The 26,955-nt window shown below is 40.1% G+C and overlaps 1 protein-coding gene across 1 annotated transcript in view; it reads left to right on the top strand.

Moving 5' to 3' along the window:
* Nucleotides 1–26,955, top strand: part of OCA2 (OCA2 melanosomal transmembrane protein) — a 415,724-nt gene that overhangs the window by 128,327 nt on the left and 260,442 nt on the right. Inside the window, exons 10-15 of the mRNA XM_059372062.1 lie at nt 6,586–6,657; nt 8,047–8,112; nt 11,387–11,443; nt 12,505–12,629; nt 15,573–15,711; nt 19,069–19,201. Of these exons, the coding sequence (XP_059228045.1) occupies nt 6,586–6,657; nt 8,047–8,112; nt 11,387–11,443; nt 12,505–12,629; nt 15,573–15,711; nt 19,069–19,201 (592 nt within the window). The remainder of the gene's footprint in view (nt 1–6,585; nt 6,658–8,046; nt 8,113–11,386; nt 11,444–12,504; nt 12,630–15,572; nt 15,712–19,068; nt 19,202–26,955) is intronic.

Below are 26,955 nucleotides of genomic sequence, written 5' to 3'. Positions count from 1 at the left end.
CTCTGGAGTTTGGGGAGTGAAACTAGCAGTTTTAATCCTCTAGTCACATGGTTGATCTTCCTGCCCTTGAGTTGGGTCCAAAAGTCACTGTCATTAATAAGACACCGATTTTATTATTTATTAATTAATTTATATTTACTTATTTAAATGTTCAATTTAAATTCCAGTTAGTTAACATACAGTGTAATATTAGTTTTGGTGTACAATATAGTGATCCAACACTCCTATATAACACCTGGTGCTCATCATGACATGTGGACTCCTTTTTTTTTTAAAGTTTTTATTTAACTTCTAGTTGACATATAGTGTCATATTAGTTTCAGATGTACAATTTAGTGTTCTGTATAACACCTGGTGCTCATCAACACTAGTGCACTCTTTAATCTCATTTCACTTTTATAGCTCTGAAATGTACTCAAGAACTGTGGATGAAGATTAGATATATCTGAGAAAAAATTGTTGGTCATCCAAATAACAAAAGATATATTTTTTATCATCATTATATCACAGTTTGCTAATTAAGTGGACAGAAGGTAGATTACTAGGAGAATACGAACCAATTTTGTACATATAGGAGCCCCCCTCCAAATATGAGACTCAAAGAAATAAGCAAAGTAGCCAGCTTTTACATATTTTAGAGAAGAAAATAATACATTTTTGAAGAATTGACAAGAGAAAAGAGTTTGAGTTTGGGTAGTAAGTCAGTGAAGTAACACGTCTTGTTTACATAGCCTTCTCAGCCCTGAATTCCCTATTTCTGGTGATGAGGATGGCATCTATTCTCCTGGTATAGGGAAAATACCTTTCACATAGGATATTTATTTATTTTTTCTTTTCAGGGGGACAAAAAATGTTTAGAGTGTCTTTTTTGTAACAGCTGTTTCTCAAATAATATTAAGGAGGACACATATTGCATGGAGCACTAGGTGCGGTGAATAAACAATGAGTCTTAGGACACTGAAAAAAATAAAATAAAATTAAGATGTTAGAAAAAAAAATCAATATGCCAAAGTGGCATATTATGGGTCTAGCATATTCAGCTCCTCTTTATAAAGCTATAGTAGAAAATCACAACCAGGATATTAATGTAGCCATTCAAGATACAGGATATCTCCATTCCTGCCAAGGACCCCTCATGTTGCCCTTTTATATCCACATCCAATTCCTTCCATTCCTTACAATCCCCTTCCCACTGACAATTACTAATCTGCCCACTATTTCTGTAATTTTATCATTTCAAGAATGTTGCTTCTATCAGTGGTTTGTACCTTTTCACCATGATGTAGATGTTTCACCACTCACCTCTTGAAGGACATCTGGCTTATTTCTAGTTTGGGGCAGTTACAAATAAGGCTGCTATGATTATTCATGTACAGGGTTTGTGTGAACATGGGTTTTCATTTCCCTAGAATAAAATGTGTGGGATGGAATTGATGGGTTATAAGGTAGTTGCATGTTTAGTTTTTTGGACCATTTTCATTCCTACCAACACTCCTCCCTCAACATGTGAGTGAGCCAGTCTCTGCATCCTCATGAGCATTTGGTGTTGTTTCTACTTTTTATTTTAGCTATTCTCAGAGATGTGCTGGGAAATCTCATTGTTTCTAGCCCTAAAGCCCCTTCTGGACTCTGTGGGAGAAACATCTGCCCTCTGTTCTCCCTCCAGCTTGTTCTGAGGTGCAGACCAATGGTTGTGTTTAGTTCCCTGTGGATCATGAACTCTGTGAGGGAGCATGGTTGGCTTTAGTTTCCTGGCCATTGTCACTGCCTGGACATGGTGCCTTGGTGTTATGTGAATAAGAAGCAGGCTCATTTGCATTTCATTTTGGAGGCAGCAGCCTCCTTCAGGGGTCCTGTGCGGGGATGGTGTGGTTCTTACCTCAGGAATCCCTGACAGGTGGGCAGAAGTGCTCCCTTCCATATCTCAAGACCCTGAGTGTCCATCTGTGCTGAGGGCAGAAGTGCTCCCTAATGTGTTCACCAGCCCTTAGCACCTATCTAAGTCTATTTGGGCTGCTATAATGCAATACCACTGATTAGGTGCCTCATCATCAATAAATTTATTTCTCACAGCTTTGGGGACACAGAACATTCAGACTATAATTAATTCTACCCCTGGCTTCTCAAAATTCATGTTCTTCTTAAATGCAAAATTCATTCTTCTACATATAGCTTCCAATTTTCCCAGCACCATTTATTGAAAAGACTGTGTCTTTTCCACTGTATATTTTTTCCTGCTTTGTTGAAGATTATTTGACCATAGAGTTGAGGGGCTATATCTGGGCTCTCTACTCTGTTCTACTGGTCTATCTGTCTGTTTTTATGCTAGTACCATGCTGTCTTGGTGATCACTGCTTTGTAGTAAAGCTTGAAATCAGGTAACGTGATGCTGCCTGTTTTATTTTTGTTTTTCAACATTTCCTTAGCAATTTTGGTTCCATACAAATTTTAGGATTATTTGCTCTAGCTCTTTGAAAAATACTGGTGGAGTTTTGATCGGAATGGCATTAAAAGTATAGATTGCTCTAGGCAGTATAGACAAAATTCATTCCATTTCAATAATCCTGTAAGTCCTAACTCATTCTAGCATTAACTTAAAAGTCTAAAGTCCAAAGTGTCATCTAAATAGCATCTAAATCAGATTTGGATGAGAGTCAATGTATATCTGGAAACAAATTTCTCCCAGCTTTGAACCAAAGATGTTGAGTCTGTGAACTCAAACATGTTATGTGCTTCCAAAATGCAATGGTTGAACAGGCATAGGGTAGATATCCCCATTCCAGAAGGCAGATGCAGGAAAGAAGGAAGGATTGATAGGTCCCCCAGAAAATCTAAAACCAGTAAGGGTTCTGCCTTCTGCTTTGGGTAAGCCTGCCCCCATGACTTTGCTGGGCACACCCCATTCTGATGTCTGGAACCAAAGGCTTGTGGTCTACAGCTGTTCTGGGTTTGCCCTAGCAGGGTCTTCCTGCTGTGATCTTGTGCTCTTGGTGATCCTATGCCTGGGTCCAAAACTGAGGCTCCAGGGTTTCCATTCTTCAAAATCTAGGTGGAGATAGCCATGACCCTGTGCATTACTGAGTACACCAGATCCACTGGAGCCCACAATGTGAAGAAGTGCCAAGCACCACTGGCCCACCCTTTGAAATCCTACATGGCAATATAGGCCCTTGTACTCTGGGTCTAAAATGGGAGGGGCAACACTGATAATCTCTGAAATGTTTCCTGGGCTGTTCTTTCACGGTGATGGATGGTAGGTCTTGGCTTCAGTTTAGATGGCTGACTATTCTCTGCCTTGTCTTGTTGAATAGCTCCTAGCTTCTGTTGAGATGTCAGATCCAAACTGATAACCCTACCAAATTTGGCCATGCCCTTTGTGTTCATTCCTAAATAAACTTTCTCACTTTTTTCAGTTTGGATAGCCTGAAAATTACAAATTTCAAAGTTCAACTTCTTATTTATTTATTTATCTTTTGTGGCGAGAAGGGAAGGGGTATCTTTACTAGAGCTCTGTCTTATTTTCCAAAGTAAATCTTAGTTTTTTTTTAATATGTTAAATTTACATTTTTATTGTTATGTTAATCACCAAACAGTACCTCATTAGTTTTGTTAGTGTTCCATGATTCATTATTTGTGTGTAATACTCAGTGCTGATTAAAACACATGCCCTCCTTAGTACCATCACCAGGCCACCCCATCCTCCCATTCCCTTCCACTCTGAAGCCCTCAGGTTGTTTCCCAGAGTCCATAGTCTCTTATGGTTTATCTCCTCCTCTAATCATTCCCACCTCCTTTCAGTTTTCCCATCCTTCCCCTAATGTCGTCTGTGCTAATCCCTTATGTTCCACAAATGAATGAAACCATATGATAATTGTCTTTGCTTGACTTATTTCACATAGCATAATCCCTTCCACTTCCATCCATGTCAATGAATAGTGAGCATTCATCCTTTCTGATGGTTGAGTAATATTCCCTTGTATATATGGACCACATCTCCTTCAACCATTCGTCTGTTAAAAGGCATCTTGGGTCCTTCCCCAGTTTGGCTATTGTGGACATTGCTGCATGAACATTTGGATGCATGTGCTCTTTCTTTTCTGATTAACAGTTCCATCTTTAAGTCATTTCTCACTTATCTCATTTTACTTCAAGCACTGAAGAGTAACCAGGCAGCTTTTTCATCTTTTTGCTTAGAAAACTCCTTAGCCAGTTAGCCAGTTAGCCAATTTCTTTCCTTACAGGTTCTACCTTGCACAAACTAGGATACAAACACAGTTCAACCAAGTCCTTTGCCACTTTATAACAAGGATCACCTTGTCTCCATTGTCCAATAACATGTTCCTCATTCTGTCTGAGACCTCCTCAGAATGGTCTTTACTGATATTTCCACCAACATTTTCTTCATGATCACTTACGTATTCTCTATGAAGACTGAGGCTTCTCTGAGGGCTTTCTTTTCTGAGTGCTCACCAAAATTGCTTTTAATGGTCTGTTAGTAGCAATGTAGGCTTTTCCTGGTGTGCCCTTCCATACTCTTCCACCCTCTACCCATTACCCAGTTCCAAAGCTGCTTCCACATTTTTAGGTATTATAGGAGTGTCCCCACTTTTCAGTATTCATTTCTTAGGCCTGCTATAGCAAAGTGCCACAAACTGGCTGGCTTATAAATGAAAGAAATTTATTTCATAGTTCTGGAGAATGGAAGGCAAGATCAAGATGAGGAGTCAGGTGAGGGGACTCTCCTGGGTTGCAGACTTTTCATTGTATCCTCACATGGTGGAAGAAGCAAGAGATCTCTCTGGATCCTCTTTTGTAATGGCACTTTTATTATCTTTTATAATCCATTCATGAGGAATCTGCTCTCATGACCTCATGACTTCCCAAAAGCCAACCATCTAATATCATCATTTTAGGAATTAGAATTTCAACATATGAGTTTTGGGAGGACATAAACGTTCAGACCACAGCAGCAACCATTAGCATGATACAGTTTTAGAATGTTCCATCACCCCATAAAGACATCCTGGGCCCATTTGCAGTCAGTCTCTATTGTTACCTCCAGCCTTAGGCAACCCCAATCTTTTTTGTCTCTCTCTAAATTAATCTTTTCTGGATAGTTCATATAAATGGAATGATACAATATGCAGCCTTTTGTGTTTTATTTCTCTCACAGTTGCATTATGCATTTTGGGTTGATTTTTATTTTATTTTAATTTTTTCAGTGTTCCAAGATTCATTGTTTATGCACCACACCCAGTGCTCCATGCAATACATGCCCTCCTTAATACCCACCACCGGGCTCACCCATCCCCCCCACCCTCCCCTTCAAAACCTCAGTTTGTTTCTCAGAGTCCACAGTCTCTCATGCTTTGTCTCCCCCTCAGATTTACCCAATTCATTCTTAACATAGCATGTATCAATTGTTCCACGTTGTAACATATACTACTTTTTCTTTATCCACTTACCATGGATAGACATTTGGAATGTTTTCAGTTTTTGTCTATTTTTAATAATGTTGCTATGAACATTTATGCTTTATGTGAATTATTCAAAGATAAATCAAGGTATAGTAAATTTCTAAGAGTTTATTTGACCAAAATAAGTTTGAATTGGGCATTGCCAAACTGGGAGTGCTTAGGAGTGCTCTACCGACAGGAGTTATGGGAAAGACTTATACAGGGAAAAGGGGGAAACAGCAAGGAAATGATTTGATTAGCTATAGCTTAAGTGTTTGCCATATTTGGGATGTCTAGTTGGCTGTTTATGATGAGTTGTCCTTAGATTTTTATTTCTTATCCTTGAGGCATTTATAATAGGCTTAGATTTTGGTTTGCTTAATGTAGGCTGCCAAGGTGTTGGAACCACTTCTGTTTAATGGCCTCATTTAATTAATTTAATTGGACATACATTTTTTCATTTCTCTTGAGTAAATTCCTAGGAGTGGAATTTCTGGTCATCTGGTAATTTATTCTTTAACTTTTTAAGAAACTGCCAAACTTTTCTATAATGGCTGCACCATTTTACATTCCCACCAGCAATGTTGGAGGATTCCAGTTTCTCTGCATCTTTGCCTTTCTTCATATTTTGTCTCAGAAATTTCATGTTCATTTGAATTGTAATTAAATAGAAAAAGTACTTTCACGATTCAGTGATAACACTGAAGTCTCAATTAGATTAAGCATTTGATTATATGCCTTTGGTTTAATAACAGTCTCAGCAATTGGGCAGAATTGATTTATGTTGTGGAACTAATGGTCTAGTTGCCTAGGGATGTATGGTAAATAATTAATGACAATTAACAGCATACTTCCTTACAGACCATACTTCAGCCTTCTGCTTCTACTTCTGGGTCATCTAATTATTCAGAAAATGAATTAGCTTTCTTTAAAAGGCAGACTGGTGCTATTTTTGTGTGTCTCTGGGGTGTCCAGGCTCTGAAACAGCAAGACCCATGATTTATTTATTTTGTCAATAGATAATGGTACAGAATGGCTGACATTAATGGATACAAATAGCAATATAGGTTTTTGTGCATTTTAAACCCCTGTGGACCAGAATGAAATAATTTCCTATATTCCTTTCCAGATTGTTCACAGAACCCTGGCAGCCATGTTGGGTTCCCTTGCGGCATTAGCAGCACTAGCGGTGATAGGAGATGTAAGTTGTAACATTTTGAACCAACAGCTTGCCACTCGATAGAGTATAAAATTCAAAGATAGTCCAGGAACTAAGTGTTAGCAGATTATTTTCATTCTTTTATATACTATTTCCACATTTATCCCTCAGGAACCATGCTAGAAGTATGAACTAACAAACCCTTCAACATTGATGAATATTTTTCATTTGACTTTATTGCAAACACATTTTTTTTATTCCTCATGTTAGTTGAGGAGAGGCTCATCATGGTCACTCATTTGCCCCGGGCTGTATAGCAGAGTGGTGTTAGAGTTGACTCTGGATGCTGTCAGCCCTTGGGAACTAGAGGGGGCCATCCTGCCTGGAGCAGAAGTGAGAAATGGTGAGGTTGGGGTTCTGTCTTGCAGATACCAGGAAGTCCCTAGAGATGTGTGTTTGGGGGTTGATGGCACCCCATCAGTGTCTGTGTGTGGCTTGTCTGGCAAGAATATAGGAATGAATGCAGGGAGGCAGGAGAGGCCAAGCACCCATTGGAGATGGAGGACTGCCATTGTTTGAGGAGCAGCACACAGAACTGGATTTGAAAACAACTCTATAGAATCTAAAGGAGGGTTCTGCAAAGCACTACTACAGGCTGTTCAGTCAACCAAAGAATAATAACTGGCTTAAAAAACTACGTGGAGCTATGGTTATTTATTTATTTATTTATTTAATTTTTCTAGCCTAGAGTTGGTATAAACAAATACTAACTTTAAGGGTAAAATGTCCCAGAGTCCTAGAGCTTACACATAAGCCACTGTTATTTCTATTAACTCTGAAGTAGTAGTATAGTATTAGTTATTTAATTTAGAAAACATTAATGTAGCACACAGCCTGTGCTGTGGGTAGCTCCCTGAGCCACAGTGCAATCTTTCCCAACAACTAGAATCTCGAAGTGCCCTTGCTTCACACTCCATGTTCCCATTTCCCCGTGACTCCAGGCTTCCCTACTGTGCAGGGTTGTTAGAAGAAAAAGTGAGTGTGGATGGACAACTGATGAGTAGGACATGTGTGTCCTTCAGTTATTGCCATCCTGGCTTCATGGTCCAACACCAAGGAAGATATATGGGGACCTCACTAACCTCAGGGATCAATCCTGCAATTCAGGTTGCAGTTCATGGAGTTTCCAGGGACAGGATTTAAGAAATTTGTTTTTCTTATAACTAAATGCATAGGCTTGACATTATTATGCCTTTAGTCACAAGTGGTTTTCCTTGATAATATACTCTAATTTCAAAGGCAAGGGGGTGGTATTTTTGACTATGGCCCAATGAATGGACTTGCCATAAAGAATAGCACATTTTTTAAAAAAACTTATCACCAGGAGGATAATGTCCAACATTAATTAGGAAATATGTGCTTTGATTGCAGAGACCCAGCCTGACCCATGTGGTGGAGTGGATTGATTTTGAGACCTTGGCCCTGCTATTTGGCATGGTAATTACAATTTTCCCAGTGGGACAGGGCTCCAAGCCTGCTGTAACCCAGCACCCTCCCTTTTGCTGTTACTGCTGATAATCTTTCATTATATTAAATATATTGTACTGCTTGACAATTAGGGCTTGATTAAGAAGTGTTCATGCAGGTCTAGACAGTTTCTTCTGTGGAGGAATGGAATGACTGGTGCTCTGGTTAGTTAGGTGGAGAATTGTAGTCGTAGGCCTGTCTGATAGTTAAGTAATATTGCCATTTAAAAAATTTAGCAAAATTTTAAAATGACCTTAAAATATAAAGTTACTTCTCTTAATATATAAAATGGAATATTTTAAATAAGTGAACCAAGTAAATTTTGGTGATTGGAAAAACACCTATAGTTACATGGAAAATGGAAGAAATTGTCCTTAAGTAATAGTTTGTGTGTCATAAACTGATTTAACTAGAATAAGTAAAATCTGATAAGGGCCTGGACAGCAGTGGGAATGCTGCATGTGTTCTTGAACAGACCCCAAAACAGATAACTGGTCTGAAGGAGGGTTTTCTCTTTCTGGACAAAAGACCTGCTTTGCATAAAGCAGGTTACTATATTTCTTCTTCTTTTTCTTCTTCTTCTTCTTCTTTTTTTTTTTTTTTTTTTTGTAATTTTTATCCCCCTGGTAGTCAAAACAGAAGGCCATGCTACTGTAGGCTTTAATGTGATCCAAACTAGTTGCCTCCTCTCTGGGTAGGGTGTAAGGAGACAAGGCAATGCTATAAACTTAGGCTTTATTTTTTTTTTTTTTAAAGATTTTATTTATTTATTTGACAGAGAGAAATTACAAGTACACTGAGATGCAGGCAGAGAGAGAGAGAGAGAGGGAAGCAGGCTCCCTGCTGAGCAGAGAGCCCGACGCGGGACTCGATCCCAGGACCCCGAGATCATGACCTGAGCCGAAGGCAGCGGCTTAACCCACTGAGCCACCCAGGCGCCCCTGAACTTAGGCTTTAAAGAGAAACTCATAATTCTCTTGGTCCTGAAAAGTATATAGTAGGGCCTGGGCACCTGCAAAGAAGAAAGAAGACATAACAGATATCTCATAAAATAGTCTTAAAAACAAAACAAAACAAAACTTAGGGAAGTGTATATTTACCATTTTGTTAATATTTGAAACAGTTTGTAAAAAAACCCTTTAAATGGATGTTGTATTAGTTTCCTGGGGCTGCCATAATAAAGTACCAGAGATTGATGGCTTCAAAAACAGAAATTTATTTCCTCATATTTCTGGAGGCTGGATTTCTGAGATTGAGGTGTACGCATGGTTGGTACCTTCTGAGGCGTCTCTGCTTGAATTGTGGAGGACATCTTTCCCCTGTATCTTTACCTGGTCTTCCCTCTGTGTGTGTGTCTGTGTGCTATCTCCTCTTCTTATAAGGATATCAGTCATACTGTATTAGGGCTTCACTTTAACTTATTCTGAGGTACTAGGGTTAGGATTTTACCATAGGAATTTGTTGGGGAAAGTGGCATAATTGAGCCCATAACAAACGGTTTAATTTTTTTCTCAGTTGAAGTCAGTTCGGCAAGATTCTAGAATTTTGGAGGAGGAAAGATAGTCTATCTGTCCAGCCCCCTGCCTTTTCTTTATTTCGTGGCAGTCAGCCACCTGTGGGGCTACTTACCCAGTCCCCAAATCTCTGTCTTTTCTGGGTAGTATTGGCAGCTTCCCACAACAATGGAGAACCATACAGGACCTACCTGTTCAATTCAGTCCATGCAAAGCATCTATTAGTGAGTGAAGCACCACATTCTACAGACAGCAACAGGTAGAGGTGGTCATTTGGGTTAGGAAGAACATCAGTGGTCACTATAAATGAGATAGATATTTGTATTGAGTCTAAATTCATTTTTGGAAATTTCTGTTTTATGCATTTTATTTGAAAGATAGTATTGGACCTACTATTTTCTATGTAATTTACATAATTTAATTGAATTTTTACAACAGCCTTACAAGGAATAAAAAATTTAAAGGTGAGGCAAGAAAACTGAAATATAGAGGATTAAATAATTTTGTTTGTACAAGGTTAAACTACTTCTAAGTGGTAAAATTAGTACTTGAACCTGCATCTTCTTGCTCCAGTTTCAATACATTGGTATAGTGCCATCTTGGGAGAGAGAATAAAGAATTTTCCAGAAAGTTCAGGCTGGTTGAAATGTCTGGTTGATTAGATTTAGAGTAAATGGGACATAATTTTTATTAGTGTCTGTGTGTCATCACTAGAAAGAAGCACAAGTTCTGGATTTATATACATCACTAGAAAGAAGCACAAGTTCTGGTTTATATACATATATACATAGAGAATAAACATTTCAGTGTAACTGTTCTTTTTTGCATATCTTGATCAAATTGGTGATGAAAATGTTTCATTATTTTAGGAAACAAAATTTAACCCTGTTTAAAAATCTTAAAATGTTTAGCTGTTGCTTTTGTGGACACATAGGTACAGAAGGCCACATTCTGGCTCATTTCCTTTCCTGCTTCTAGCATTGTGACTGCCAGCAAGTCATCTTCCATCTCTGCCCCCTGGTTTCCTGGTCTGTAAGAGAGTAATGATGGGTACTAGGTGGCTCAGTTGGTTGAACATCCAGCTCTTGGTTTTGGCTTGAGTCATGGTCTCAGGGTCATGGGATTGGGCCTTGCATCAGGCTCCATGCTCAGCTCAGAGTCTGCTTGTCCCTCTCGCTCTCTTCCTTTCCCTGTTTGCTCTTTTTCTTTCTAACATAAATAAATAAAATCTTTTTAAAAAAGATTTTTATTTATTTATTTGACAGAGAGAGAGATCACAAGTAGGCAGAGAAGCAGAGGAAGGAGGGAAGCAGGCCCCCTGCTGAGCAGAGAGCCCCACGTGGGGCTCGATCCCAGGACCCTGGGATCATGACCTGAGCTGAAGGCAGAGGCTTAAAACACTGAGCCACCCAGGCGCCCCAATAAATAAAATCTTAAAAAAAACAACAACAACAGAGAGTAAATGATAATACCTGATGTTTGTTGTGAAGATTAGGTGGAATGATAATGTACCTTGGGTATATATCCCTGGACAAAAATATAGAGGGACAAACCTGCTCCATTCAGGAAGTTAGTGGACTGCACTCAGCAAGAGAGCAAGAAGCTTGATGAAGAGGCAGCTTTCACGCAGAGGCCAGAGCTGAGATCTGTAACTGATCATTCTGACGTCTGTTCAGTGTGGTGCACTGCTCAAAGATTGTCCATATCTCCTTTTTCTGTTTTCCCCACAGATGATCTTAGTAGCCATATTTTCAGAAACTGGATTTTTTGATTATTGTGCTGTAAAGGTAGGTTTGATGTGATATTTTATATTTATGTATTAATTAATTTATTTTTTGCCATGACATATTCAGTTAATAAAACTACCATTTAAAGCAAATACCTTTTTTTCTTTTTCTTTTTTTTTTTAAAGCAAATATTTTAAAGTCCCATCTCCTTTTCAAAATCACAGCTGTAAGACTGGTACAGTTGTTGTACAGAGTTAGGTGGCTCTGAGCAACACTTCCCTTTTCTCGTCCAACTGAAAAAGGAGATAAAGGAAAGGGGTATTTGAGTTGAATGTTTGTGTAGCATTAGTTTAATTGGCAAGTTGAAAGCTACTTACTTATCAAATACTGTTTTGCATTTTAGAACATCTAAATATTTTAAGTTATCAACTTCTGATTACTTGCTTTTTGGTGAAATGATTTCAGTGATTACTTTCTAATCATTGAACATACAAACATTCACTTTTATAAGTGTACTCCTGAGGAATCCACCAGCAAGTTCTGACAGCCAGACTGTGCACTGGAGCTAACACTCAGGGCTGGTGAGAGATCTTGCTATGCTTTACTAATGCAAAGGCTAATGTTGTGCTTGATTTTTTTTTTTTTTTTGAACTGGAAAGTTCTTTTAAAACATTATTTACTCATCAAAGCCTTTTGCAAACTCTGAATGATAGAACTATGCTATGATTTTTGCCATCTTCATGGCCTCTTCCTCTCAATATTGGTACTAAAAGTTCCCAAGAATTAATTTGCCAACAATCACCAGGGTTAAGGGTCATGGCCCAGCCTGTCTAACCAAAAGGAGATTGTAAAATACGGATAGTGTTAAAGGGATAGAGGGCCATAACCTTGTAATCAGTGAACCATCAGAGGGAAGGAATGTAAGCCATTGTGGGTTCAGAAAGTTCAGGTACAAAACATCATTTCCTCATCTTAGCAAATTTAGGAATTCATGGGTCTAAATTTTTCCACCATTCAGTGTTTTTTGGACCCTTCGTTCTTAGAACCCCTAATGAAAAGTCATATTTATTCTTCAACCCCACTGATCCTGGCTTGTTTTTTTCTATGTGTGTGCATCTCAGACATACCGACTATCTAGAGGAAGAGTATGGGCCATGGTCATCATGTTGTGTTTTATTGCCGCTGTCCTGTCTGCCTTCCTGGACAATGTCACCACATTGCTGCTTTTTACTCCTGTGACCATAAGGTAGGTAGGCAGATTGGCCCTACCTGGGCATTAGGTCAGGCTCATGGTGGTATGTTCTCACTGTTCAATCTAGTCCCCACTTTCCTTTGCTGTTTTGCCCTGGTCTAGCCTGTGCATCCCTTGGGACTGTGGTGATCAGTGTTCTTAGCTAAGGCTATGGTTTTGGCTGTGGCTATGGCTATGACAGCAGCAGCAATGGCCACAGAAATACTTGTGGGAGTCAGAAGACTCTGGCGTTCTGTCCAGGGGTGGGGGGCAGACTATAAGGTGCCAGAAGTTCTTGTCCACTGGACTGGTCACAGGTGTGACAGAGCAGTATGGGAGGTCTGGGAAGGTTGGGGCAGCCATCTTGCTCTCACCAGGCTCCTTGGAGGGTTGCAGAACCTGGCCTGAAAAGATTTTGCAGGGTAACTTTGGGAAAGAGAGATTCAGTTTGATTTCATTTTATTTCTTTTAATTCTACCCACTTTATTAATTAGACATTTATTGAGCATCAAAGCCCAGTTGCCCTGAATCTTCTGAAGCTTGAGCTTCAGAGCCTGTCATTATTCAGGCCTCTTGAAAGGCCATGGAACTATAATTTTATCCATACTTTTTAAAAAAGATTTTATTTATTTACTTGAGAGAGAGAACATAAGTGGGGAGAAAGGCAGAGGGAGAAAGAGAATCTCAAACAGACTCTGTACTGAGCTTGGAGCCTGATGCAGGACTTGATCTCAGAACCCTGAGATCATGAGCTGAGCTGAAATCAAGAATTGGACTCTCAACCTACTGAGCCATCCCCATTTATCCATACTTAATGTTCTTGATTTTGAGGTTGGTTCCCCAGCATATCATGGTCCTTCCCTGCTTGGACCCATCATATTCTGGTGTTTGGCTGGTCTCAGGAAAGCAGGTATTTTAGGGGTTGAGGGTCCTAAAAATGAAGGGTCCCAGACAAGTCACTTTAGCTACACTAATCTGGGTTGTACCATCAAAGGGACTAACCCAAGCTAGTGTTTTGAGGATTCTGCTGGACAAGAGACCCTCCTGGTCATGAGGCATGAGGCATAGCAAGTTCAAAGTAATCAATAAGGGCTACTTCCAGGGCTCAGTACTAATTCTATGTTGTGTCTTTGGCATTTGAAGAATGGTTGCTCTCAGAAGTGGAGTGAATTGGCGCAGAGAGAAGAGTTTGGGGAGAGGAGCAAGAGGGTGGAGAGGAGCAGAGAGCAGACAGAGTCCCCATGGGTGCAGCCTACAGTATGGAGAGTTGGTTTTTTGTCTAAGTTCCTGCAAACTTGGCTGCCTTGTCCCCTCTGTGCACTTAGGCACAGATTTGGGATGAGGGACACTGGACTCAGGCTTCCTGGGAGGGGAGCGTGGTACCTCCTAGTATGTGGGGTTCTTCTGAGGGCAAATGAAGGCTAGAATGAACGTGTTTAAAGGGTGCTCTAAACTGTAAATGTACTACTAATGGCAGGCACCAAACTCTGCTTCAAGGAGACCTCAGGGGGCAAGAGGAAGGCCACACTCACCCCCCTCCAACCAGGGCGACTCTGCTGCGGTCACTGATTTGAAAACCATAGTGTTGCCTACATGTGCCAGGTCCTAGCATCTCATTCATTGCATTCTCTGATGGCAGCTCCAGTGAGAGTGGGCTTCTAGAGGAAGCCCATATTCCTGGCATCCCTCAGCCTTGCTAGGATTTGTTTATATCCTCATGGTTCCAGGAGCCAGCTCTGTAATTTTCTGTGAGAATAGCAATTCCATTTATTATCTAAACATGGCATCTTTCAAGATTCAAGTGTTAGTGTGCTCAGATTCACTATTTATATTACCGTACTATTCATGACTTTATGAGCTTAATCACATTCTGCCTCTGTCTGGAGTAGCATTATTCTTCCCAGTTAAACGGCTAGCCCATTTACATCAGATGCCATCTCTGTGCTTGCTCCAGCATTATTGATTAGTGTACGCTATTTTCTTGCTGGAGGCAGATCCTGGGAGCTTTCTGCTGTTACTGTTTGGGGTCTGATCCTCTTTTTGGATTCATTTCTGTCCCTGGTTCCTGGATACCATTTCCTCTTCAGCTTACACACAGCTCTGTAGGCAGATTACTGGCCCACCCCACACCTAGGTGTGCTGTTGGTTATGCTCTGTGCTGGGAGATGGTAGGAAGGGCCCCTGACTGCAGCAGCCTGGAGACCCAAAGCCTGGTTTCTGTATAGAAGTGGGCACTGCTGATGTGTAGGTGTGGTGGGCCATGATATGTTTCCCAAACCTTCTTTAAGGCAATGTTTTTCAATTTCATGCTCACTGGATCTACCTAGGGAGCTGTAGAATGCTGCTGTCTGTCCAAACCCACTCCCAGGGATTGATCTGTCACGGGGCTGGACAGCAGGATTTTCAAAGGTTCCCAGACAAATCTAGTGTGCAGCCAAGGTAGGTACACACAACTGTAGAATGTGTACTCCTTCTCCAAGTAGGAGGTCCACAGGAAGGGTGAGGAGACACGTTAAGGGCTCAGCATCTGAGAAAGAGAAGGTGGGTAAAGAATTAGGGTGGTAGGCTTGGTGTGAGTTACTGAGTGTTGTTACTTTGTGTGCTGCCCCACCCCTGACTCAGAGGGATCTGGTGGCCAGCACCATTTACTTGTGCCAGGGCATGCACTCAGGGAAATGTGCTCCCTCCAGATCTGTGGGGAGTCTTATGGGGTATATGTCCACATGTGTGGTTAAGATGGATGGTCAATTTCATTTAACTTTCAGAGAAATGCAATTCTGAGCGTTAACTGCAACATTGTTGTTTTTGTTTATCCCCAAACATTGTATTTCTTAGAGGTGTGTGTGTATGTGTGTGCACCTGTCCTGTACAAGCAAGTGCTTTAAGAATATTTAGGTTGCACATGGGCTTGTCAATTGAATAGCATGGCTACTACTTTTATTTTCTTCCATGTGACAGATTATGTGAGGTGCTCAACCTCAATCCCAGACAAGTCCTGATAGCAGAAGTGATCTTCACAAATATTGGAGGAGCTGCCACTGCCATTGGGGACCCACCAAATGTCATTATTGTTTCCAACCAGGAGTTGAGGAAGATGGTATGTATGTACCAGTGTAACAGGGTTGCTTTCAATAAATATAGATCCCAGCTTACTTGCTCACTTAACATTCTACCCAACGTGGAAGCTTTTATTAGAAACTAACCTCTTCCATATCACTTCTTCATATTAAGTGCTATTGGTTATCTTGAGAGGGAGGTTAGGTGACTGATCCAGCAGTGTAGAGTGAGGTGGTCTGATGATAAGATAACATTACCTACTTAATCATAGTATGTTATATTAGTGGGAACTGAAGTTTCTTCCAACTAATATAAAGAATAAAATGATCTTTTATCATTTGTCCCCTTTTATCAAATGTCCCCTTGCATTTTTCAATGTAGTGAATGAATATAGTGAAGAATTTAAGATTTTTTTTAGAAAGGATCATAAAATGACGGTGTTTAGGAATTTTTTGAAAGCTCTTATAAATATGAATGTATAAATGGCTATCAGACACATGAAAAAATGTTTATCATCACTAGCCATCAGGGAGATTCAAATTAAAATTACATTGAGATACCATCTTACACCACTTAGAATTGCCAAAAACTAGCAAGACAGGAAACAACATGTATTGGAGAGGATGTGGAGAAAGGGGAACCCTCTTATACTGGTGGTGGGAATGCAAGTTGGTGCAGCCACTTTGGAGAACAGTGAGGAGATTCCTCAAGAAATTAAAAATAGAGCTTCCCTATGACCCTGCAATTGCACTACTGGGTATTCACCCCGAAGATACAAATGTAGTAGAAAGAAGAGCCATCTGTACCCCAATGTTTAGAGCAGCAATGGCCACGGTCGCCAAACTGTGGAAAGAACCAAGATGCCCTTCAATGGACGAATGGATAAGGAAGATGTGGTTCATATACACTATGTAGTATTATGCCTCCATCAGAAAAGATGAATACCCAACTTTTGTAGCAACATGGACGGGATTGGAAGAGATTATGCTGAGTGAAATAAGTCAAGCAGAGAGAGTCAATTATCATATGGTTTCACTTATTTGTGGAGCATAACAAATAGCATGGAGGACATAGGGAGATGGAGAGATGATGAGAATTGAGGGAAATTGGAAGGGGAGGTGAACCATGAAAGACTATGGACTCTGAAAAATAATCTGAAGGTTTTGAAGGGGTTGGGGGTGGGAGGTTGGGGGAGCCAGGTGGTGGGTATTAAGGAAGGAACATATTGCATGGAGCACTGGGTGTGGTGCAAAAACAGTGAATTCTGTTATGCTGAAAATAAAAGAATGTATAATTTCTTTGCACACTAAAGTAAAAACAAAGTATTAGAGAGTGAAAATGGTATTTTATTTGTCTTAAGAATTAAAATTATGTAATTTTCATGACCCTGAAATAAAAAATTGGACACTTAACTGACTAAGCTACCCAGGTGCTCCTTAACTATCTTTTAAGTAACTGTTGAAAAATGTGTATAGGGGGAGCCATGTCCCCGGTGCTTCTGAATGACATCTTACAGGTCAGAAGAAGGCTTCCTCCATGGTGTCGCAGGGATGTGTACACTGGGATGTTTCTCTGGGCTTTCCCACCATGCTGGGGTGTTCTTTTGGTGCTCTTCTACCACTGATTTCTTCCACTTCATCAACTGACAACTTAGATGGTGTTGCTCTCAGCTGCTTCATGCTCGCTCTTTCTGGTCACTTCTTCTCTGTCTTCTTTGTGGGTTTTCTGCTTCCACATGGCTCTTCAATTTCTGTGGGCCTTGGGGTTCTGCTTTTTTGATCATCTTTCCTCTTTGGTCAGCATTCTGTAGCAGAGCTCATGCCCCCATGGCCTGCTCTGTTTTCTGTGTACTGGGATCACCCACTTCTGCATGTCTGCAGAACATGGAAAGTTCTTACTTCCCTCAGATCCATGTATGTCATGACTTCTTCTCTATATATTCAATGCATTCTTCACATGCAGCTTGTCCCACACCAGATCCTTCCTGTTATTACACCCATTCTTACAGCGCTGGGGGTCTTTTCCTTGTTGAGTCTCCACAGATGATTCTATCTTCAGATTACACCATGATATTTACTAAGACAGTCAACAGATTCAGCTAATGAGAGTCACAATGCTGTGTTTAAGCATTGTACTGATGCAATTATAATAATGGTTGGGTTTGTTACCAAAGACATTAAAGAGAAGAGTGTAGGAAATTAGAGAGGTGTGTAAAGCAGCAGGGAAGCCCAGATACATGCACCTAATAAGCTTAGTGAAAATATTTACATTCCATGATATATAGCATCTGCCTGTATTATTTCTTAAAATTTTTCAGCTGGGATTGTCCCCCTCGGCATTGTTCTCACTTGATAAGTCCACCCATTACAACTTGAGTAGCAACCAAACACTTCCACTCAAGGCTGTGTTATTTTGTTGTGGCGCCCCTTCCAGAAACTCCTTCCTTTTCTTTCTTTAATTTACCCTTCCCTTTTTTCCCCCTAATTGTCCCATCATTTCTAATTGGACAAAAATTTATAGCTAACATGTGCAAAAAAGGATCCAGAACTCAGGATGCAAGCACCTCTGCCTCACACCTTCCTTCAAAAAATATTAATTACATTCAGGGATCATCTGTATATATCTGCCGAAGGTATAAGCACAGGGTCAAAGACAGAAAAAACCAGCCAGTGATGTTGCTAACTTATTCCCTGACAGATTAACCTAGTGGGGGATTTTACTCCAAAACATCCTCAGTAGCTGACCATGGCAAGTAGTTCTGCAGAGAGGGAAAGGAAGTCTGAGGAGAGGGAAAAGGTCTTGCCTGGACCCATTTTGGCCAACTGGGATGCTCTGGGCCACCTCAGTCCTGTTGGCCATTGGCTTCCCTGCAGAGGCAACCCTGAAGAGGGTTGTGCTCTCCAACCAAGGATGTTCTTTCATTAAAACTTAGCAGGGACTTAAACCAAATATTTAAAAAACCCAACTTGCCTTGAAATGGACAAATATTGCCATATAGTTTTATGCTTTGCCCCCATCTGTCTCTTTTCATCCTGGGAGATTGTGTCAGTCCAGTGGTGAGTGTAGACCCAGTTCACATTGAGATTGTCTGTGATAGCCTGTTTTTGTTTTTTCCTAAGGTTTCTTGCTATTCAGGTAGGGATTGGTTTATTGACAAGAAGGAAACAAACTTTAAACATTTTCAAAGTTGTAGAGAAGAACACCTGTTCTGTGGGTTTTGGGTTGGGCCCTGTGACCCTTGAATTAACATCCATCACCCTGATGTGCCTGCCCCTGCTGGCTTTCAGTGCTTAGCACTCCCTGGATCCATCGTTTGGGGAGCAGTCTTGAATTGGGAGCTATGCCTGTGCAGTGGAAAATCCCTTCTGTCAATTCATTCCCCCTTTCCTATTTCCAGGGCCTGGACTTTGCAGGATTTACTGCACACATGTTTGTTGGGATTTGCATCATTCTCCTGTTCTCCTTTCCACTCTTCAGACTCCTTTTCTGGAACAAAAAACTTTATAACAAGGAACCCAGTGAAATTGTTGGTGAGTATAAGCACCTCCTCACATAGCCTCAGAGTGTACTATCATAATATTATTATTTTCCAGAGGAAGTTGCCACAACAATGGAGAAGGTTTCTTACATGTAGAACATGAGGGAAGTGTCAGTCATTGGGATGTTGCATGCTTAGTATGTTCCTGGCTGCCTCCTGGTATGCTCTGTGCTTTCAGGGGCTATAAATTCATGGGCCTTTCCTATTTCTTCAGGGTGAAATGTGGGAAGAAGTGGCCACTGTATATAGTTTGCATGTCATGACATCATTAAATCACGTATGTACAATACAAGTAGTATGGCATGGAGACTGTAGTGTTCAAACCTGTCATACTTTGAGTTTAAAGGTGATTACAAAAATAGCAACATAACCCAGCACAGAGGATACTTTACCTTGTCAATCAAGAGTGTATTGATGAGTTACCAGCCAGCAGGAAGACGGCTCATGATCACCTTATGGCTTTGCATTTTCCTTACTTAAAATTTTTAGTAAATGTTTTAGTTACTGATCAGGATATATTAGAAGCAATAAATTATTTGGGAAACAGCCAGACTCTCCTCAGCCAGCCAGACTCTCCTCAGCCTGTAGAGGATGTTGTGCAAGTTTCCTGGGTAACACAGCATATCTGGGTGACAGGAGTACAGTGCCAAAGGTACATTTGTTTCTTTGTGGTTTCAGAGCTCATAGATTGTATATTTACCCCCTCATTCTGTTATTCCTCTGTCCTTGTGTTGTACAGGACTTAAATTTTTCTTTATATTTAGTAAGATAAACAAATGTCATTTCTGTATGAAAAGCTGAGAATCTAAGTATATTCTTATCAGTCCTCCTGATCATCAGATGGTGACTATACAAAGCAGATTGGCCTTTCTTTCATGTGTGATTTTTGTATTTGAAAGTTGACTATTTTTGTTCTAGTTTGGAAAACATTGTCTTCCTCTCATATACCCTCTCAAGAGTCATCTATGTAAAACAAGCTTGTTTGTAGTAAAATTTAGTCACCCAGATCTTCCGGAGAAATGAAATGATAAGCAGAAATTTCTATTTTAGGCAATACTTATTAACAACATGCACAAGACATTGGAGTGTCCTTGTGAATGTAGAAATGGTACTTCAAATATGATCAAGCCATAAGGAATTTCTGGGTGGCCTCTCAGCCTAGCCCCAAGTGAAGGTGATGTAAGTTCACGACAAGTGAGCACACTCCCTATGCTTTGGCTGCTCATGGCAGAGTAGGAATGGTATAGATCCCAACTGACAGGACTTGAGTGTAGGGGATAAGCCCAGGGTGGGGGACTGGAGGGAAGAGGGGGTGCAGGCACAGGTGTTGGAGGCCAAATAGAAAAGTGGTTTTGGTTGCAAGGTTGTTATAACTTCATGCTGATGTAGTGTAGTTTACTTCTTTTGGATGAAGACTGTATTTTCTTGATAGCATTGATAATTCATCATCTCTGGCAGTCTACAGAACAGGCTGTGTGCCTTTCTTGAGAAAAAAGAGTCCCAGACCCTGCTGTCATCTTACAGCTTTATAATGGGGAAAGTAACTACACATGATCCCATTACTTCCCTGTTTTGAAGAAAAATTTAATCAAAATTCACTTTTTTAAATGCCTTGATCCACTTTTGCCATTGACCGATGTATTAGTTTTCCAGGACTGCTGTGACAGAGTACCACAGACCGAGTGGCTTAAACAAACAACAGATGGCTTATTTCTACAGATGCTAAGAGGACTTAATAAGCCAGAACAGATGGCTTATTTCCTCACAGTTCTGGAGGCTGGAAGTCCAAAATCAAAGGGCCTGTAAGTTGGTTGGCTCTGATGTAGGATATGTTCCAGGCCTGTTTCTTTGGCTTTTAGGTGGTCATATTTACGTTTAAATGGATTTTTCCATTTGTGTCTGTGTCCACAATTCCCCCATTTATAAGGATGCCAGTCATCTTGGATTTGTAGCCACCCTAATGACCTCACTTAACTAATTATACCTGCAACAACCCCATTTTTAAGTAAGGTCACATTGTGAGGTACTGGAGATTAAGCCTTCACCACATGAATTTTTTTTGGAGGGGGACAAAATTCAACCCATAACAACCAGAGATATTCAGAATGTTTTATCATCCACTAGTATACATAAAATTTGATAATTTAATATATAGGGTTAGTTTCTGAAGGAAAGGATTCTGATTGGAGAACTAAGGAAATTGATCACAATGGATGATTGTGTGGGCATAGCTGTACTTCAGTGGAGAGTTAGAAAGTTATCTTGTCCAGTTATGCCAGGTTCTACCTAACTGCCCTAGTGATCAGAATTAACTGAGAACAATTGTTGCAGGTTTAGGTTACCAGCCCATCCCCAGAAATTCTGTGCTGTTAATAAGCTCTTCTGGATAATGCTGTCTTAACATGAATTTGGGATACACAGATTTAGAAGTATATGAAACAAGTCTGTATAATCAACTCCTCCACTCTTCCTGAGTAAGGAGCTGAAAAAAGCTTGAGGGAAGTGGGAGGAGATGGCTGGGACCTTCCTGATGCTGAAACCCTATGGCAAGGCCAAGGCAAGCTATGAGTCAGCACAGAGTGACACAGAGTGTCAGGGCAATTGCTGTGGGCCACCATGGGTCATAGGGCTCTCCAATTTGAGAATGCTTATTATTAAGTACAAATTCTCAAGCCCTATCCTAGAGATTTGGTTTTAGTAGGTCTATAGTGGCATCCAGAGCATCTGTATGGACCAGGCTTGGCTATGTTGCAGTGAAAAAGTAACGCTGCCCTATTCTTTTCCCATCTTTGGCTTCATTCCCACCATGTGCTGGCATTATCATTTCTCAGAGCCTTGGGATGTTGGTCATTGAAGCAGAGAGAACCACTTGTTCCACCCCATTATTGACTGACACATGATGACTCTGTTCATAGCTTGTCATCCTGATTGTCACTAGGCTCCACTGGTCACAGGGTGAGTCAGACTAGCAAGTGCCCAGATTGGAAAAGAAAATGACTTATTTGGTAAAAAGCACAAATAACTACCAAAGTCTGCCCTCCTCACCAAATATCAGCTAAGGCTGCTTCTTGTTAGTATTTTGTACAGAATTTTTGTGTCTGTGTACATTAGGGATACCTGTGTAGAATTTACTTTCTCATAATGGCTTTTTTGCTGTCTACATAGAAGCACACCCTTCTCTTCAATTTTTTTGAACGAGATGGTGTAGAATTGCTAGTACTGTCCCCTTAAATATTTGCCAAGACATTTGCACACATCCCAGGACCTGAACTTAAGGCAGAGGCTTAACCAACTGAGCCACCCAGGCCCCCCCTTTTGCGAGTTTCTTAAAGTAGGAGCTAAGGTTATTGATTTTATATATGCCTTCTTTTCTAATACAGGTGTTCAGTGCTCTGAATTTCTGTCCAATTAATACTTTAGTGACCTGCCACCAATTCTCATATGTTTTATTTAATTTCAATACAGTTTAAATTAATTTCTAATTTCCCATTTATTTCTTTGATCCTTGGATATTTTACATGTAAATAATTCACCAAATAGAGATTTTGCAGTTACCTGTATCAGAGAATACCCTTGATAAAGCTTGAATCCTTTAAAAGTTATTAATACTATTTTATAGCCAGGATGTCTAGCATTATAAGTGTTCTATGTGCACCAGAACAGAATATGTACTCTGCTCTGTTGGGTGGAGGGTTGTCAGTATAGTCAGGTCGAGTTGGTTGATAACATTATTCAAGTCTTCTGTATTTGATTTTCTGTCCACTTGTTCTATCAATTACTAAAGGATGGAAATAGAAATCTCTATCATTGTGGATTTGTCTCTTTTTTTGCAGTTATGTGATTTTTTGCTTTATATATTTCAAAATTCTGTTACTAGAATATGCACATATTTAAAGTTGTTATTTCCTCTTGAAGAATTAACACCATATAAATCATTATAAAATGACCTTCCCTATCCATAATCATGTTCTTGCTCTGAAATCAATTTTGTTGCTAATATAGCATTTCCAGATTTCTCTTCACTAGTGGTAGTATAGTATATCCTTTCCATCCTTCCACTGTCTTTTGTTTTTTGTTTAGTTTTTAAATTGAAATTCAATTAATTAACATATAATGTATTATTGGTTTCAGAGGTAGAGGTCAGTGATTCATCAATCTTATATAATACTCGGTACTCATTACATCACGTGCCCTCCTTCATGTCCATCATCCAATAACCCCATCCCCCTATCCCCATCCCCTCTAGCAACCCTCAGTTTGTTTCCCATGATCAAGAGTCTCTTATGGTTTGTCTCCCTCCTTGATTTCATCTTGTTTTATTTTTCCTCTCTTCTCCAGTGATCCTCTGTTTTGTTTCTTAAATTCCACACATCAGTGAAATAATATGATAATTGTCTTTTTCTGATTGACTTATTTCACTTAGCATAATATCCTCTAGTTCTATCCACATTGTTGCAAATGGCAAGATTTATTTTTTTAATGCATGAGTAGTAGTCCACTGTCTATATATACCACTTCTTCTTTATCCATTCATCTGTAAATGGACATCTGTGCTCTTTCCGTAGTTTGGCTATTATGGACATTGCTGCTATAAACACTAGATTGTATGTGCCTTTTGAGTCACTATGTTGGGCAATTGCTGGGTCACAGAGTAGCTCTATTTTCAACTTTTTGATGAACCTTCATACTGATTTCCAGAGGGGCTGTAACCAGCTTGCACTCCCACCAATAGTATAAGAGGGTTCCTGTTTCTTCACATCATTGCCAACATCTGTCTTTTCATGACTTGCTAATTTTAGCCATTTTGACTGATGTGAGGTGGAATCTCATTATGGTCTTGATTTGTATTTTCCTGATGCCAAGTGATGTTGAGCATTTTTTCATGTGTCTCTTGACCATTTGTATGTCTTCTTTTGAGAAATGTGTTCATGTCTTCTGTCCATTTCTTGACTGTATTTTCTGTTTTTCTTTTGGGTGTTAAGTTTGAAAAGTTCTTTACAGATATTGGATATCACTGTGCCTTTATATTTAAAGTGCATTTCTTGCAAGAAGCTAACATTTGGGTCTTGTTTTTTTAATCCAACTTTATAATCTCTGCCCTTTAATTGATATGTTTAGATTATTTATATTTAAGATGATTAATGATATGATTAAATTGAAGTGTATTGTCATGTTTTCTATGTGTGCCTTCTCTTCTTTATTGCCTTTTCCCTCACTTTATGCCTTCTTTTGGATTAATTTAGTATTTTAAAAATATTCATTTTTGGGGAGGAGTCAAGATGGCAGAGAAGTAGCAGGCTGACACTATTTCAGATAGCAGGAGATCAGCTAGATAGATTATCTAAAGATTGCAAACACCTACAAATCCAACGGCAGATCGAAGAGAAGAAGAACAGCAATTCCAGAAACAGAAAATCAACCACTTTCTGAAAGGTAGGACTGGAGGCAAAGTGAATCCAAGGCAATGGGAAGATAGACCCTGGGATTAGGGGCCGGCTCCTGGCAAGCGGCGGAGCAATGGTGCACAAAATCAGGACTTTAAAAAGTCTGTTCCGCTGAGGGACATCACTCCAGAGGCTAAACCGGGGTGAAGCCCATGCGGGGTCAGCATGGCCTCAGGTCCCGCAGGGTCACAGAAGGATTGGGGGTGTCTGAGTGTCGCAGAGCATACAGGTATTAGAACGGGGATGCCAGCTACAGAGACAGAGCCAAGTAGTGAGGTCCCAGCTCGGGGTTACCTTGAACCGGTCTCAGGCTTGGTAAGCTCTGAGTGCGGCCGGAGGCCACAGAGACGGGAATAATTGGGCGCTGTTCTCTGAGGGCGCACTGAGGAGTGGGGCCCTGGGCTCTTGGCTCCTCCTGGCCAGAGACTGGGAGGCCGCCATTTTCATTTCCATCCTCTGGAACTCTACGGAAAGTGCTAAGGGAACAAAAGCTCCCGAAAGCAAACCCAAGCGGATTACTCAGCCCGGCCCCTAGTAAGGGCAGTGCAATTCCACCTGGGGCAAAGACACTTGACAATCACTACAACAGGCCTCTCCCCCAGAAGATCAACAAGAAATCCAGCCAGGACCAAGTTCACCTACCAAGGATGGCAGTTTCAATATCAAGGAGAGCAGCGGAATTCCAGAGGAGGAAAGCAAAGCATGGAACTCATGGCTTTCTCCCTATGATTCTTTAGTCTTGCAGTTATTTTAATTTTTTTAACGTTTTTAAAGTAGTTTATCTAATATATATATTTTTCTTTTTTATACTTTTTCTTTGTTGTTTTCTTTTTTTATTAATTGCTTCTTTTCTTTCTTTCTTTCTTTCTTTTTCTTTCTGGACCTCTTTTTATCCCCTTTTCCCCCCCTTATGATTTGGGATCTCTTCTGATTTGGTTAAAGCATATTTTCTTGGGGTTGTTGCCACCCTTTTAGTATTTTACTTGCTCCTTCATATACTCTTATCTGGAAAAAATGACAAGGCGGAAAAATTCACCACAAAAAAAAAGAACAAGAGGCAGTACTGAAGGCTAGGGACCTAATCAATACAGACATTGGTAATATGTAGACTTCAGAATGACGATTCTCAAGGTCCTAGCCGGGCTTATAAAAGGCATGGAAGATATTAGAGAAACCCTCTCGGGAGATATAAAAGCCCTTTCTGGAGAAATAAAAGAACTAAAATCTAAACAAGTTGAAATAATAAAAGCTATTAATGAGGTAAATAAAAAATGGAGGCTCTCACTGCTAGGATAAATGAGGCAGAAGAAAGAATTAGCGATATAGAAGACCAAATGACAGAGAATAAAGAAGCTGAGCAAAAGAGGGACAAACAGCTACTAAACCACAAGGGGAGAATTCGAGAGATAAGTGATACTATAAGACGAAACAACATTAGAATAATAGGGATTCCAGAGAGAGAGGGGAGCAGAAGGTATATTGGAGAGAATTATTGGAGAGAATTTCCCCAATATGGCAAAGGGAACAAGCATAAAAATCCAGGAGGTGCAGAGAACCCCCCTTAAAATCAATAAGAATAGGCCCACACCCCGTCACCTAATAGTAAAATTTACAAGTCTTAGTGACAAAGAGAAAATACTGAAAGCAGCCCGGGAAAAGAAATTTGTAACATACAATGGTAAAAATATTAGATTGGCAGCTGACTTATCTACAGAGACCCGGCAGAGAGCTGGCATGATATATTCAGAGCACTAAACGAGAAAAACATGCAGCCAAGAATACTATATCCAGCTAGGCTATCATTAAAAATAGAAGGAGAGATTAAAATCTTCCAGGACAAACAAAAACTGAAAGAATTGCAAACACCAAACCAGCTCTACAGGAAATATTGAATGGGGTCCTCTAAGCAAAGAGAGACCCTAAAAGTAGTAGATCATAAAGGAGCAGAGACAATATACAGTAACAATCACCTTACAGGCAATACAACGGCACTAAATTCATATCTCTCAATAGTTACCCTGAATGTTAATGGGCTAAATGCTCCAATCAAAAAAAACTGGGTATCAGAATGGATAAAAAAAAAAAAAATCTATATGTTGCCTACAAGAAACTTATTTTAAACCCAAAGACACCTCCAGATTTAAAGTGAGGGGGTGGAAAAGAATTTACCATGCTAATGGACATCAGAAGAAAGCAGGAGTGGCAATCCTTATATCAGATCAATTAGATTTTAAGCCAAAGACTATAATAAGAGATGAGGAAGGACACTATATCATACTCAAAGGGTCTGTCCAACAAGAAG

The sequence above is a fragment of the Mustela nigripes genome, chromosome 13 (assembly GCF_022355385.1).
Source record: "Mustela nigripes isolate SB6536 chromosome 13, MUSNIG.SB6536, whole genome shotgun sequence".
Taxonomy (NCBI): domain Eukaryota; kingdom Metazoa; phylum Chordata; class Mammalia; order Carnivora; family Mustelidae; genus Mustela; species Mustela nigripes.
The sequence above is the reverse complement of the archived record's forward strand: the minus strand, read 5'-3'. Positions and strand labels throughout refer to the sequence as shown.